The 17312-nt window shown below is 38.5% G+C and overlaps 1 protein-coding gene across 1 annotated transcript in view; it reads left to right on the forward strand.

Annotated features, from left to right (window-relative positions):
- The window catches only part of CDK14 (cyclin dependent kinase 14), a 506952-nt gene that overhangs the window by 405403 nt on the left and 84237 nt on the right, over positions 1-17312 (forward strand). Inside the window, exons 15-16 of the mRNA XM_019530589.1 lie at positions 3639-3778; positions 8564-8710. Of these exons, the coding sequence (XP_019386134.1) occupies positions 3639-3778; positions 8564-8679 (256 nt within the window). The 3' untranslated portion in view covers positions 8680-8710. The remainder of the gene's footprint in view (positions 1-3638; positions 3779-8563; positions 8711-17312) is intronic.

Here is a 17312-nt window from a genome sequence, read left to right on the forward strand (position 1 = left end):
TCCTATGACCCCAGCTGACTTCCTGCCCTTTGGGCAGGGGGCTGGACTCGATGATCTCCCAAGGTCCCTTCCAGCCCTAATGTCTATGAAATCTATGAAATCTGCTGGGAGGGCAATACAGCAGTGCACAGGTGATCCAGGAAGTTTTTGAAGTGTTGGTGACAACTTCCTGGTGCAAGTGCTGGAGTGGCCAACTAGAGGCCAATGTCTTCTTGACCTGCTGCTCTCAAACAGGGAAGAATTAGTGGGCAATGTAGTAGTGGATGGCAACTTGGGCAGCAGTGACCACAGTATGATAGAGTTCAGGATCCTGAGGAAAGGAAGGGTGGAGAGCAGCAGAATAAGGACCCTGGACTTCAGAAAAGAAGACTTCAACTCACTTGGGGAACTCATGGGCAGGATTCCCTAGGAAGCCAGTCTGAGTGGGAGATGAATCTAGGAGAGCTGGCTATAATTTAAAGCAGCTTTACTGAGAATGCAGGAACCAATTCTCCCAATGTGCGGATAGACTAGCAGGTATGGCAGAAGACCAGCTTGGCTTAGCAGGGAACATTTCAGTAAACTAAATCTCAGAAAGGAAGCTTATAAGAAGTGGAAATTTGTTCAGATAACTAGAGAAGAATATAAGAGCATTGCTCGGGCATGCTGAGATGAAGTCGGAAAGGCCAAAGTGCAATTGGAGTTGCAGCTAGCAAAGGATGTAAGGGTAACAAGAAGAGTTTCTACAAGTGTATGTTGGTTGCAAGAGGGAGGATCAGGGAACATGTGGGTCCCATACTGAATGCAGGAGGCAACATTGTAAGAGGATGCAGAAAAGGCAGATGTATTCAATGTCTGTTTTGCCTCAGTTTTCACAGGCAAGGTCAGCTACCCAGACTACTGCACCAGGCAGTATAGTTTGGGGAGGAGGTGAGCAGCCAACAGTGGTGAAAAAATAGGTTAGGGACTGTTTAGAAAAGATTAACATATACAGGTCTGTGGGGCCAGATGGGATGCACCTGAGGGCGCTGAGGAAGTTGACTGATGTGATTGTAGAGCCACTGGCCATCATCTTTGAAAACTCATGGTGATCAGGAGATGTTCTGGATGATTGGAAAACAACAAACAGTGCCCATATTAAGAAAGGGAAAAAAGAGGATTCAGAGAACTGCAGACCAGTAAGCCTTATCCCAGTCTCTGGAAAAATCAAAGAGAAGATTCTCAAGGAATCCATTTCTAAGCACTTGGAGGAAAACAAAAGAAATTGATTAAGAACAGTCTGCATGAATTTGCCAAGGGCAAGTTATGCCTGACCAACCTGATTGCCTTCTATGATGACGTGACTGACTGTGGATGCAGTGAGACCAGTGGATGTGATATACCTTGATTACAGCAAGTCTTTTGATAGTCTCCCACAACATTCTCTCAGGCAAACCAGGGAAGTATGGGCTGGATGAATGGATTGTAAGGTGGATAGAAAACTGTCTGGACCATCGTGTCTTTTGCTAGAGGGTAATAACCAATAGCTGGATGTCTAGTTGGCAGCCAGTATCAGATGAAGTGTCGTGGGGTCCATCCTTGGGTTAGTTTTGTTCAGTGTCTTCATCAGTGACCTGGAAGATGGCATAGAGTCACCCTCAGCAAGTTTGCACATGACACCAAGCTGTGGGCAGTAGTAGATATGCTGGAGGGTAGGGCTAGGATTCAGAGAGACCTAGACAAATTGGAGGATTGGGCCCAAAGGAATCACATGAGGTTCAACAAGGACAAGTGCAAAGTCCTGTTCTTAGGATGGAACAATCCCACGCACCAGTACAGGCTGGGGGCCAACTGGCTGGGCAGATACTCTGCTGAAAAGGACCTTCAGGTTACAGTAGACAATAAGCTGACTATGAGCCAGCAGTGTGCCCTTGTTGCCAAAAAAACTAATGGCATACTGGGCTGCATTGGTAGGAGTGTTGCCAGCAGGTCAAGGGGACTGATCACCTCTGGTGCCCAGAAGTGCCAGGCTGGATGATTGGGCTACAGGGGTTGATTTCAGCCTGCAGGCTATGTGTTTGACACCTGTGCTTTAAACTGCATAGCTCTTATTATCTACCAGCAAGCCATGTGGATGGGGGTGCTCTTGGGTTTCTAACTTTTGTTCTTTATAGAGCACTCAAGGCATAGTTACTCTTAGATCATCCCTGACCAATACTTATCCAAACTCCTTTTGAAAACCCTCCCTGGGCAGTCTATTCCATTGCCTCACTCATAACAGTGAAGATGTTTTTCCTCATAGGCAATCTAAGCCTACTTTGCTGCAACTTCCAGCTATTGGTCTGCATTGTGCTTCCAGCAGCAACAGAGAAAAGGTGTTCTCCATCTTCTTTATGGCATCTTCAGATATTTGAAGATGGCTATCATAGCCCCTCTTAAATGCCTTTTCTGAAAGCTGAACATGCTTATTTCTTTTAACCTTTCCTTGTATGGCTCTTTATCTCTCTTGTCATTAACCTCTGGACCAGGGGTGGTCAAAATGTGGCCCATGGGCCAGATGCAGCCCACCAGGCCATTCTCTCCAGCCCACGGAGCCCCTAAAAATTTTAGAAAATCAATATTAATCTGCCCTGGGCTGCCTGACATGCATCCCTGGATGGCTGGCTGAAACTCAGTAAGCAGCCCTCTGCCCAAAATAATTACCCGCCCCTGCTCTGGACCCTCTCTAACTTCTCCACTCTTCTCCACATCCTTTTTAAAATGTGGATCCCACAACTGTACACAGTACTCCAGATGAGGCCTAACCAGTGCTGAGTAAAGAAGCACTACCACCTTCCATGTCTTGTACCTAATGCCTGTATTAATGCAGTTGTGTCACATTGCAGGCTCATATCAAATCTGTGATTCTTCCTGATGGGTAGCACCTACATTTGTCAGCACTGAACTTCATCGTGTTGGCCTTAGCCAAGCTTTCCAGTCTGTCAGGATCCTTCTGAATTGTGCTTCTATCCTCACAGTTCTTTCCAGTTTTATGTTGTCTGTGAATTTGCTCAAGCAGCTCCATTCCAGCATCCAAATTGTTAATAAACATGCTGAACAGCAGTGGACCCAGCACAGACCCCTATGGGACTCCACTCGAAACCCCCTGCCATTCTGGTATGGTAAACAGAATTTGATTTTAGAAGTTGGTATCTCATAGCCTTTCAGAAATTTTTACTGCTATTTGAAAGCTAAGAATTTGTCTTAGGTGTTCTAATAATTTGTTTCCATCTCTAGCAGTTCCAGGCTATCAGCCTATTTAAATAAAATGTGTATTGGAGGAAAAAAACCAAAATGATAATCAGAATAACATGCTTTTAAGAGCTCTTAATTCGTGAACCTCCACTGGTAGGTGAAGCATATATGGTACAGAAATTACATGCTGTGCACAGTTATGGTACTAGTGGTTTACAAGAAACTGGTCCACAAAAGTCTCCTTAGTCCCTTAATCTAAGAATTGTAGTTGTTTGGCCTTGATCCAACACTGAATATAAGTCTTTGAACCGGTAAAATTGTCAGTCCTTGTATCCAACACGTAAGTTGCTATATTTTTACTGTAATTAAAGATTACAATAAATATTAGTAAAGTGAGTAACCAGCTTTTGTGTTTGCATTTTTTCTACTTCTTGCTTGTGTTTCAGGCTAAGCTACATGAATCATGCAGAAGATCTGGCCTCCAAACTGCTCCAGTGTTTCCCAAAGAACAGATTGTCAGCACAGGCAGCCCTGAGCCATGAGTATTTCAGTGATCTGCCCCCACGGCTATGGGAGCTAACTGATAGTAAGTATAACAAAACCTCCAAGATGAATAAAAACAGGGAAATCAGGGGTGTGTGTGTACATGTGTGTGCCCATGCAAGAGTGTGTGTGTCTCTATGTGTAAAATTCTGTAGTTAAAATTGAACAGTTTGCTTGACACAGGAAAAATGGATTCTTTTTTGCTATCTCTGCTCTGCAGTCTGCAGCTAGCTATCTTTGTATTTGATTATGTGTGCAGCCAAGAGAATTATCTGAATTGTCATAAAGCAAAAGGAAAAATACAATTTACATATTTAGTGCTTTTCATTTCATAACATACAGTACTTTTTAACTAGCTGCAGCATGCAGGATAAAAATCCAACAATGTTTGATTCTCAGACATTATCACAATAACCTTTTAAAAAGACCTGGCATTTGGAAGACTGAAAAACACAAAGTAGACAATTGGTCAGTTTGCTGAATTGAAATGTATAAGACGACTTGCAGCTTATTTTATTAGCTGGGAATGCGTTCAGTATTCACACACGTCTTTGTCTTATTAAACAAAATGCATTTCAGTTGTCTTAACCAAAATGCTCCTCTCAGCACACATGCTGTTAATTGCTTAAATGTTTGTGAAGTACTTATATCACAGATGGCTTTATCTTTTTTCCAGAGTGCTAAAAAAATCACAAGTATGAAATCTGGCAAAAAACCTATTTTGAATGCATCATAATGATGTATTTTTGATTCAGAGACCATTTTGTTACCATAAATATGTTTTACAGGGGAATTGTCTTCTGATTTTTATTTACATCAATTTTATGAAATGTAATCTTGCACTGTAACCATCTATACCGTGCTCAGTTATCAAACACAAGCCCCTTAGTAGGAGTTCCAAATCCAATATGAGAATGTGACTGTGGCATTTATGAGCCTAAACATTGCTGATTTGATCTATCAGATATGAGATTTGGGCATTTAAGTTTGGAAAAATTGCAGTTGTAATCAATAATAGATTTTGTTTGCATCACTAAAATAGCCTGCTATCCAGTAATGTAACTAGGGTGAGGCACCCAAGGTAGCCTCCCCAGATGCTGGCTGGGTGACAGTACGTGTTGGGGGCAAAAACGCTGCTGTGCAACAGCAAAATTGCACTGACAGCATGGTGACAACTGGAAGTTAACCGTGGATACCAACCCACATCTTCACACCTCTATTGCCATCTTCTATATTTGCTGGCTGGAGTTCATAAGTACACTTTGAGCCATCTTGATAGACTAGTGTTCCAGCAAACCTAGTCAATAAGACACAGCTCCATTTTGTAGAATGTAAACATACAGAAAAATGTAAAACTTGTTACTTTTCACAGGTTATATTTTCCACTTCATGCTGCACTGCAAGTAGATTTTCAGTTTATTTTCAGATTTCTGGATTTAAGACCCTCACCTTCTCCCACATGAGCCCTCCTACCAACCCACCCAGCTTTTGACTCTTGCACAAGTGCTGAAAATCCAAACATTTCAGTGCAAGTTAGTGAGGCTGTTGAGAAACTGTCTTTGCTTGGAAGTATGATGCAAAGAGATTCATTAGTTCGTGACTAATGAAACATCAGACATGACAGTCAGTTACCCCTTTTCCACTGGAAAACAAAAATCACTCTGCATTGGTGACATCTCAATCCTGTCTGACTGTATGATATAGTCAAGCCAGGATTTTGATAGTCTATGAATTCTGAATTCTGTAGTAGTACTTTTCTGTTAATATGGACTTATTACCCACTTGCCACTTAGTTTATCAGTCAGTGGTTAAATCCAGTTCTATCAGTGAAGTAAATGCCTACACATTATCACTCTGCAGCAGGCTGCCAACAGAGACAGTCTTGTCCTAGTCATTAGCAAGCACAATGTATGCAGAACACCAGAGGGGAATTAAAACCACAAAAAATACCTCAGGGTGGTATTTTTAATATGAGAATTTAATTTGTAATTTCACAGATTAAGAATTTTGGCTGCATTAATCCTTTTATCAGCTCACAGCAGGTTATTTGCAGAAGCATAACCATAAGGCGATATTCATTGGCAGAAACACGTCTTTGCATAACGTTAAACATCAGGAGCAGTGAAACCTTTTGAAGGGGGGAGAATAAAGATGAAAAATCATTATATTTTAAAGCAAGGTTCTGCTAAATGCCTCCAGTAAAATTTTTGAGTTACAGAAAGACTATTTCTGTGTCTAGTAGATAATCATTATGAAGCATAAATCCAGATGCAAGAAAGGACAATCCCAGTATCAAGTAGTACAATCATTTCTATTTAATACAACTTGGATATACTTGTAAACATATTTACAAAACAAAGAAATCATATACTTTGGAGAATTTGGAAAATATTTACTTTGTACTGAAAATGACTAGTTTTGGTAGTTTTAGTTATCTAGGTTAATACTTTATCTAGGCTTCTGGAAAACTTATTTTTCTGTAAGTGCAATAGCACTTCACACACAATACAGTCAACTGCCTTGCATTCAAATGTTATAACACAGATTTTTAAATCCATTTAATGGATGATATTTAGCATTATTCAACAAAGTCCTAAAGCTAAATTTGGAACTAAGAGTTCTAGCAAAGATGGTTTGTGAAGAATTAAAAAATGTGGGGAAAAAGAAATGGGTTTCTAAAGTTAGAACTGGTTTTGAAAAAAAAGTTGACCTAACACTTTCCCATTGGAAATATAAATCACTGAATTTGGAAAAAAAAATGCTTTTCTTTTCCTAAAAACCGTGTCAAATAACAGTTTCAATTTGTTAATTTTTTTACTTTTATATTATAATGTTTATGTTGTGTCTGTCATTTTAAGTGTTCAGTATTTTATTTTATACTTCTTTTACCTTATAAAAATAAACTGTTTTTTCATTGTCAACATGTAGTTGTTAAAATTCAACATTTTGACTTTGTTCCATTTTGGAATAAAAACATTTTGAAATGTCATATTTTTCCTATGGGTTGGAAACTCTAGTTTCAGGGCAGCAAATATACTGAATCAAATGCCTCAAATATTTTTTTGTGTTAGAAACATAAGCTTCTTGCAGGCACTAAAAATAATGGCACTTTAAATTCAGCACATCGCTGTGCTGAGTCCCAGACATGCCCAGAAGAGGCAGTGCCTTAGTTGGACCCAGCTCATCTAATATCTGTATAGATCAGGCACTTCACTGGGGCTTTTTTGGCACTTATCTAATAGTTGATTGAATCAGCTTTAGTTAAAGTGGCGAAAAGCCTTATTGAAGCACCTGATCTATACAGATGCTGCAGAGCCAGGGTGAAGTAATGCACTGCTGCTTCCAGTAAAGCATGGTTTTGTTTTGTTTTTTAATATCTGCAAGCAGCCATAATGAACACATACAATGGAAAAATGGTGCTGGGAGACTCTAGAAATACAGCACAGTACGTTAGTGCAACCAAGACAACACAGCCTTGTAATCACCTCAGACCCATATATTAAATGTGTCAGATTGCATTTTCTATTAAAAATAATTAACTGTAGTCTTCACTCTTTTCTACTTTTATGCTGAAGTGAGTATATAGAAATGTAGTTGTATAAATACATAAATAATTTGTAGCAAGGTTAGGGTGATATTGTAGCCAGGATGGTCTAGGAAAAATGAGAGGCGGGGATGTTTGTAGGTGATATCTGTAATAGGACCAGCTGTATAGTTGGGAGGGATATAGACACATTTTTTGGATATGAACTGTCCCTCCCGACTATACAGCTGGTCCAATTAAAGATATCACCCACAAAAGTCCTTGCCTCTCTAAATAATTTATAACATTTTTTCTGATTTAAAAAAAACAAGAAAACAATATTCAATGTGTGTTATTAGTTCCATATATGGGGATATGTAATGTCAAAACTAGGGGTTGAAGTGGGCAATGCAACACTGTCTCCATCATCTGGCGGACAAAGAAAATTATAAGATTCTCGGTCTAAACTCCAAACTCACATGTGTAATTTTGCTCCTACAATCACGTGAGCCCATAGATTAGATTTTTGATAGTAACAATCTTATTATACATAGGCACTAATGTTTGCAAAAAAGTATCAAAAGACTATGGTTTCTCTCAACCAGTCTGAAGAACTGGGTTTAATCTCATCAGTTTCTGTTCTTGACCATTTGCATTCTTTGACATTCTCAGCTAATATCGTCATGTCCATTAATAATTACTTTCCTGACATTACCCTGAAATTTTGATCTAGATTTTTCTAGCTTATCAGTTACACATCTGAAAGAACAGGCATATATTCTGTAACTACATTTGGTTTCCTTTCAGTTATAAACTACCTATTTTTAAAACATGTCTTAATGGCCCTTACCATAGTAGTTTTCTCCTTTTCAAGGAAAAGAAGGTAAATATGGATAATTAGTTCCACAGACAGTAAAGATTAGAAAACAGAATATATAAGGTCTATGGACTAGATCTGTCTTATTTTAGACATACTGCTGTGTTTTAAAGCTACTTCAAAAATGATAGAAAAATGTGAATCGTACATAAAAATGTGAATCATACATTTGAGTAAGTGAACAAGAAAACAAACTGGAAACCCAACTTGTTACAACTTTGTAACCTTTCCTAACACAACCTTCAGCAGAATCTATCCTATTCCCTTCTTGTTGAAGATTTAAAAACAGTTTTTTGAAGAAGTACAAATATAGCTGTATCTGCTCATTTTTTTATGTCTGCCTTGAATATTAACTGAATATTGTAAAGAGAAAAACTGTATAAGAAAACAACAAACGTAACTTTTTAAACTGCCACTTTTCCCCACAGTGTCCTCTATTTTTACTGTACCGAATGTAAGATTACAACCAGAGGCTGGAGAGAGCATGAAAGTCTTTGGGAAAAACAATAGTTATGGCAAAAGTCTATCAAACAGCAAGCACTGAAGAATACTTAGACTTACTACAGAGAGTGCAGGTAAGATGTGCTTATCTGGTAGAACTTCTGATTGCAATGTTTACTTTAATTTTTGTTTGGAACAGAGGAAAAAAAGGTTAAGTCCACTTCTATTGTAGACGACTTATCCTCAAGGATGTAAAACTGAGCAAAGATTTTTGCAGACACATGTAAGTCCTAGGCAAAGAGAATAGGTGGGTTGGAACAATAGGACTAACAACTTGGGATGTTGTGCTGTTGAGTTTACAGAAGCCAGTAGGAAGCTTCTCGCTAGTGCAGCAGGAAGGCTTTGTGACAAGCAGGTTCATAGAGAGAGCAATTGATTCCTAGAGAGGTATTGACAAAAGAAGGCATTTCTTGCTACTTCTGCTAGTAGGCTTGTATATAGGGATAAATGAGTCCAGTTAAACCAAGTTTTTACCACCATGACCAATGGAGGTCTGTTACCCCTAATGGGAGGAGTATTTCCTATCAGTATACTTCCTTTCCCACTTGCATGGCTTTAGTTTTGCTTGAGTTTGGTTTGAATCTCTTGCCCCTCAGACCCACATACTTCAGCACTGAATATGCTGGTTACAGTATCAGATAGTCTAATAGCACAGTAGGGATGTAAGTGCTTCCAGGATAAAGGAGATACCTGGCATGCTGCAAATGTAAGTTAAATTCAATGGATGACTAATTTCCTATTAATTTGGAAATGTCCATTTGCATTTGTCCAGCCTGTGGGATTAGTGGGACTTTCCTCTTTTAAAGCAGCACTGCCCCTTTTCCAGTTGTACCAACAAGCCTTTTGCCAGCTTAATACTTCTTAAAAGTGAAGTTAGACATCTTTTTTCACAGCCACAGAATTCCAAATCTGTACAATGTTGGCAAGAGTTGTATTAGCACTCATGCTCTTAATAATTTGTGGAAACATCCAGTGCATATCTCATGCTGGCTTTGTTATTTTAAAATGTAACCCAATCATAAAACGGTCAAACAGCAAAATGCATTTACCTTGCCCTTCTATTTTTGAATGTTAAAAAGGTCTCTTGCTGTTCTTTAAAATTGTTGGCATCAAACATTTAACAAGGTACAAATGAGAAGTGAGGGAAATTAAAATGCTAGTGTATCACCTGTCATGAAAAACCCTAATATATTATGTAAACTATTACGTATATTGTTGAATTTTATTAGGTGTCTAGGGATGTTGCATTATCAGATATAGACTCTCTCCTGAATGAATTGTAAGGGTGTGTGCCTGGGGGAGGGGGTCTTGTAAGGCAAATAGTGACTTTTAAGGACTGAAGTCATTAGAGTTCAGTCCTGGCAGCCTGCCCCAATTATTGCACGTGCTCTTCTCTAGCAAACCATTTAAGAGTTTATAATGTCAGAAATGAAGCTGCCTCAGAGCACCCTGTTTACATCTTTATTGACAAGCTAATTCCTACTTTTTCCTGGAGCTGTGTCCCTGCAGATGTCTCTTCAACCTTGCCTGTTTCAGTGTGACATATCATTCATCTAAAGTAAATTGTGAATGTGCCCATCTGTGCTAAGACCTTTTGTTTGGAAGCTTAGGTACAGCCTCTCATTTCTGTTACCTCCAAACACATTTCATCTTTCCCTTGTACACAATTTGCAATGAAAGATCCTGTTTGAAAGCAAGCACTTAAATAATGCGAACACAGAAATGTAGATCATTTTTACTGAATACCTACATGAACAGAAATAAGGGATTTCTCTTTCTGTACAATGAGCCAAGCACAGTCCTGACATAAAAGGAGCCTGTATGATGACATTGGTACGCCCCTACAGTAACAGCTGATATATATACAGAATAGGTTCATTCATCCCATAAAATACCAAAACACTTGCCAAATTTTAATATTTCAATCTAAGTATAAGACAATCCACAACAGATGAGTACAACAGACAGGCAAAGCACAGTAAAAATGAGACATTACAAAACATGGTCACTTCAACAAGGGAGGGATAACACCAGAAATGAGGAGGAGTCAGAAAACAGTGTAGACATGGGCTCTGGATTTGGGCTGATGGAAGGAAATAAGGGGAGGAATAGGTAGCTCTCACAGAAACTGTAGACAAATAACAGGAAGGGGGCAATGGAATGAATAGGAACATATATACCTGGGAACCTACGTACCTGTTTCTTCAAGGGTGTTTCTAGACACCACTAACCTAACTCTCAAAAGTGCAGCCGCCCAAAACTCCTGTTTAAATAAATGAAACCTTTGTTTGGTGGAGACAGTGTTCATATAAACACCTATCACAGAGGGACTGTAGAAGCTGAGCTTCCCCCATATGCAGTGAGGGAAGCTTTTCACTACAACCAAACATCCAGTCTTGGAGGTTTATGGTAAAGCAACATTTTGTTCCTTCTTGCAAGACATTTTTAATCAATATATGAGTGGGGGGAAAATGTGCCAGTCAGTACCTATGAAAGGAAAATTGGTGGTGTCATACCATTCCCCCTTGTTAACTTCTGTCTTGACCAAATAGGAGTACAAGAAGATCTGCAGCCATTTTTACCCTTTCATGAGCAAAATTATGCCCACCGTAATTTAATGATGAGTCCAATAGTAATCCAAAAGGCAGAACATTACCCGTCACCAAGGTAGGATGTTATGTTCTTTGGTGGTAGTTTAGAATATGATTGGTTGGGCAAAGACCCAAGGTGTTTCTGAGCTGTTATGTGCCTCTCAAAGCCAGAGTGCGACAATATGCTTTTAAAGTATTTACCCTGTATTACTATAGTGAGATTCCCTGGTTTGCTAAATCTCTTTGACATGACTAGGGAACAAAATGAAAAGTTTGATTGCTCACTTACTCACATGTAGGATTTATTTGCATTCCTTCTCCATAGCACCAATGTATTCTGGCAATCCTGAATTTCAGATGCGGGGGCTGAATTCTTTCTTCTGTTTCCATTTAAGCAGAAGTTGATATGAGCCCAGGCAGTCAAAGAAGCTATATCATAATTCAGGTCATCTCAGCTATATAAAGCACAATAAAGCCTAGTGTGTATTATTTATAATTAGGGCATGGTTTAAATCCCAATTATACATCTCTCCTGGAAATAATGAAATTAAGTGATTTTTCACAAAAAAAATAAAATGTGATTTGCAAGGAAACTGCTTGCTGGGGAGTTTCCGAGCAAATGGCCATATCATGTGGCATTTCTTTGCACTGCCAGGTGAGTCCATCCTCCCCTCCTTCCCTGCCCCCTCCCTCCACCCCCAATCGCTAGTATTGTGGTCCACTTGTGGGGTGGGCGCCACAATCTGGGTGTGAAAATAGTGGCCTCTGCCATGATTGGGCCATGATACTAGCAAGCTGGACCTGCAATTTAAACCAAGCCCTATTTATAATGTTAAAAACTGCTAATTTTTGAAGAGCTGCCACACTGCTTAGCAATGCTCAGAAACTCAGTATAGTAATCTATATGTAAAGCAAGCAGTGCATGACTCATTTTCACTGTTTTTCTTAACCTTAATATTTACAAATTATGGAAATGTTTTTCTTAACCTTCTCCAGCCCTGTGGTGTATGAATGTCATTTTTGGGAGCTTCAGCCAAGTTAAGTTGTTAGGAAGCTGTGGATCAGGAATATATGTTGTCAGTCAGTATTGGAAAGCCATGATAATTCATTGGCTCCTTGTTTTTCCCTGTTCTGTGTCCCATAACTGCTCATTCACCTTGGAGAGATGTTCTTTCATTCCTGATCTCAACAGCATGTGGAGAAAACTATTGTAAATACAGCAAAAAAAGGGTCCTCCATGAGGTAGCTACACTTTGATTTTGTAGTTGCTGTTGATTTAATCAAAAGCTGAAAGCAACCCATATCATTTTGCACTTCACAGTTTTTCTAATTTGAGTACAAACCTGTCTTTGCAGGAAAAGTAATGGTTATAAAAACACAAGTGTGCACAATGCTATTTTAAAGATGCACCTTTTTTCTTAGCATTGAATTCAAATAGACATAAAGAAATGTTAAATGTACAGTGCAATCAAAATGTAGATTGCAGTTGAAAAGATGGAGGACTAAGTACTGCAGATGGGGTGTTTAAAGTCTTAATTTCTTTTGCATCTCTTAAAAGCAAATGAAGTTGATGGTTACTTTAATTATTTAACTAATAATATTGGATTTACATAAATTGGCTTTAGTGAAAAGGCTAATAAGATGCAGTTGTGGAGGGCAGCTGAAAGCAATTTGTGTTTGAGTCCAGTAAGAAGTTCAGTACTAAATGGAGCTGCAATTGTACCACTAATTTTGTTTGATTAGTAGTGAATTTACAGAGAGAACTGCAGAGATTTTTTGTGGCTTTCTAACACTATCGTTTAAAATATTAATAGTGTATTATTACACACATATCATAATGCAGGTAACATAATAGTTTGTGGGGCTGTTCCTACTTTGTTTTAGTAGGTATGAAAACAATAAGACCTCCACATTGCTAGGAAAAGCCTCAAATGTTAATATATTTATCAGTTTGTTTAGGAAAGCTTCAGACATTAGACTAGTTTCATCTTGAGGCCTAAGGATTTCTTTATTTTAGTCCTGTTAGTATGGAATGGATGCTATAGGTCAAATACTGCTCTCAGTCCAACCAACCATTCAAAATGCACCAAATTCAATGAGCTGATTGTGTCCATTACATGTGGACTCAGAGTGTGATATTTGCCCAGGGTGCAGCAAGCCATCCTAAGACCATCTACATTATATATACTCCAGACAGGAGCTATTTTGGGTGACAGTAGATGGAGCACCTGCCAACAAACTAGTATATCCCCTCTACAGCAACCTGGGAGTCAGTGGGTGCTTCTACACAAGATGCTAAATGCACAATAGACTATTTCTACTGAGCATTAGTGCGTCACAGCAGAAACCTTGTTACTGTGCTAATGTGCAGTAGAATTAGTCTACTGCACATTTGTGTCACTAAATAGGTGTGCACCAGTGCTACTGCATAGTTGCACAGTTACTGCTCATTGCGTTAGTATCTGTTAGCACAGATACTAAATCTAATGTGCAGTAACTACGGTGCATTAATGAATGTGTAGACATGCCCAGTGGGACTTCAGCATGTTCTGACATGCTTTCCTGAATTGAGGCCATAGTTAGCATCTTCGACTTTAATACTGAGTCTTCGGGTAGTGTTTGATCAACATGCTGCACACAGATGGCAAAAAAGTTGCATTTATTTTTTCAAAGTCTTGAACTATCATGAAACTGGAGTATGAAATATTTTGGGAAGAGAAATACTGATCATAAAGTGGACTAAATAATTTCAAAACTGACTTCCAAAGCCATGGGTAAGATACAATGATAGGTATAATGAAAGATGCCTCCTAAAGGTGTACTGCTGTGGGGAGAAGGGAGGTTCTGTGAAAATTAAGGAAAAAGGCAGTGAGGAAGGTGAAATTGGAAACAGTGGTTCTCACCTTAGTTTGTTACCTGCTACACTTGCCATGACTAGCATGTCAAATAACTGACGCTAGGATCTATGAATTTGATAGTGTACTGGTATATCCTGTATTCTTTGTTGAGAACTTATGTTTGCATATTTATAGGTATATTTTTGAGTTTATATTTTTTCCACAGTCAAGTCATTTACGCATCTGTCAGATTAGGCAAGAAATATCACTAATATTAAAGTTGAACCTAAGTCAAAGGACATTAGTATATTTTTATGCATTTGTTTAGATGCCTATTTTTAGTGCATTTTTAACTGATGATAACTTGCCCTTAAGCATTATGCAGATGCAACTTTAATTTTTCGTGTATAGGTTTTTAATTTAACAGAGTCCTACATAATACAGTTAAAGTGTGGAGATATCTGTGGCCTTTGCAATAATGCATAAGCTCAGATAAGATTGTTTATCCATCTTTTCATTTTATGTTTGTTTGTTCTTGGATTTTGGATAGAGAAGATGGAATCTTCTGTGCCCTAAGTGCACTGTATTGTATTATTAATATTAGGATAGCAACCAATTCCCACTAGACAGTCTTTGTGGTCCGTTGATGCTCTAAGAAGTGTCTAGGCATAAAAGGCTGTTTGAGTTGAAGTGGGCTGATAGTCTGGGATGACATTTGAATGCACAGAGGACAATGTCTAAATGACAATGACTAGAAGTGAAGTAAAAGAATCTTTAAACTATCCCTATTCTCTCATGGACGGTCACCTCTCCTTTAGGATTATTTTGTCACATGATTCCTCAGTTGGGCTTTGTCTAGAGGGAAAAGTGGAACCACTGAAGGGGAGAAACTGAGGTTCCCAGACAAAGCAGAGGCTTTTAGTGCTGACACATGGCCTGTAACCTATAGAAACAGCAAGTCTAATGAGAGGCATTGCCTCAGAGGCATAATTTTGCAACATTCAGAATTAATAAAACATTTACTTTCAGCAAAGCCATGAAACAAAAATCTGTTAGCAACCCTCTCTGAATGTTACAAACTGACATTGCTTTTATGAATAAGTATTTTAAGAACTTTGTATCAATATTTCTATTGCATAATTTGGTGTTTGCTATTCTCTAAAACAAAGAACTAAGCCACAAAAGGCCAGACCCTGCCATCATATCAGTGCATGCAACACCTAACGAAGTTCATGGGAAGTGAAATTACTCAGCTATGGGTACTGAGAATATGACCCAGAAATTGAGTGATATTTTTAAGAGCAGGTTGATAAAATTGCATGAGTTTGATTTACAGCGAAGCCTAACTTTTGTTTCCATGCTTCCATGACACTAAAATAGTTTTAATGGTATAAAAGGTAAAAAAACCCGAGGTACTCAGAATAATATATAAAACTCTCCCAAAACCAAGACATAGTAGAACACGTTATCAGAGAAACTCAATCATCTAATACTTTAGAACTGGGAATTTAACTGTACACTTCCATAATTCCGTGGTATGTTATAAATTATTAATACTGTTTTAGTTCAGTTCTGAGTACATACATATTTTGACTTTGTAAATGTGGATGATCATGTTTATGTCACAGGTAGATAGCAATTGTTTGTGCACATGAATTGCTGTAAATATATCTTGTTCCTTCTCTAAACTAGGAAGGAACAATAAGACTATAACGTACAGTGTAATATATATGTATTATTACAGCATAATGACAACTGGTAATGTTGTTATATAATTCTTTAATGAATGCATCAAATACCTTATTACCAGAAATGTGTATTATGGAGTTCAACACCTAACTATTTAGTGTTGTTACACACACACACACACACACACACACACACACACACACACACACACACACACACACACACACACACACAAACACACCCCCCCCCAAATCTATTAATTTGCAATCTGAACTGTCCACCTACTGAATTTGTTTTGGAATAAAATTAATGTTAGTTATACAAGAGCAAATCTTCAACGTCCTTGTACAGTTGAATAATTCAATAGCACCTAATCTGTCACACAGTCAAATGAACTAAAACCAAAACAAATCAGTCACTGTCATAACCACTGTGTTGGTTTCAACCCAGAAGACCTCATCTAGACTGTACAAATTGCATTTGTTGTTTTATGTATCTATGTGCATACATTTGTACACACAGGGTGTAAATGTTGTCTGCATGTAAATTAGGTTAAAAAAGGCTATTTATGGCTTACATCGGCAAAAAAATATTCATAATCATCCCTAGGTGCAGACATTCATTTAACAAGCTTAAAGCTCCTAATTAATTCTGTAAAGAACACCACTTGGCAAAGCAGAATTCTGAGGCTTGCATATTGATTGTGGCAGAGAAAACAGATATATTTTCTATTTATATGATAAAATTTACTTGTATTCTGTAGAAAATGGCACATCTCTGAGGTGTTGCTCTCAAAAATGATCTCAGGATGGAAAGAAATCAGTAATTATAGAGCCAGGCATTCAGTTCTGTCCTAATTTTCCCACCAGTTTTTCAATGTTTCAGCTGCCTCAGAGACTTAAAGTATTCTCATTAGGTAGCTGCAGAGGCAGCTCGCATGCCTACTCCCTCATTCTCTCACTAGCGTTTTCTATTTTTTTCCTGCCTTGGGAGTGACTGTGAAGATCATTTGCCGGAATGATTGGCAGGTTAGAGGATTCGATCAGATGAGTTCCTCTTAGTGCAGGTCAAAAAGGCTAGTTAGCAGGAGCTGTCGAAAAATGCCAGTAGCATTCGAAATGGGAAATGTCATGACTTCGAGGCAGGGGGTGCCACCTGGAACAGAAAGCCCCCAGCTCATTAGCAAGTTACAGGATGCAAGCTTAACTGGAGGGACCAGAGGAGGAAAGATAATACCCAATAGGGAAAATTATTGTGAAGTGGAATTGATTTCATGTATAATTTGTTTATCACTAGAGGGGACAAATGCTGTCCTCCTGACATGTGCGGAGGAGTGTGGACTATGAATGAAGCAATTTAGCATAATCTCCAGGTTGAGCTCTGGATTTAAAGAATGCAAACTTCTTTCTTCCTAACTGTGGAAATGATCAGGTCATGTTGTATTAATTAAACTTGACATATTCACCAGTGGTTTATCTGGGCAATTGTAACAATTTGGTAGAACTTGGTAGATACGGGCTCTATTTACTGTAACTATGGGCTGGTGTTTTTGTTTTTTG

This window comes from Crocodylus porosus, unplaced genomic scaffold (genome assembly GCF_001723895.1).
Source record: "Crocodylus porosus isolate Cpor-Errol unplaced genomic scaffold, CroPor_comp1, whole genome shotgun sequence".
In the NCBI taxonomy this organism is placed as follows: Eukaryota; Metazoa; Chordata; order Crocodylia; family Crocodylidae; genus Crocodylus; species Crocodylus porosus.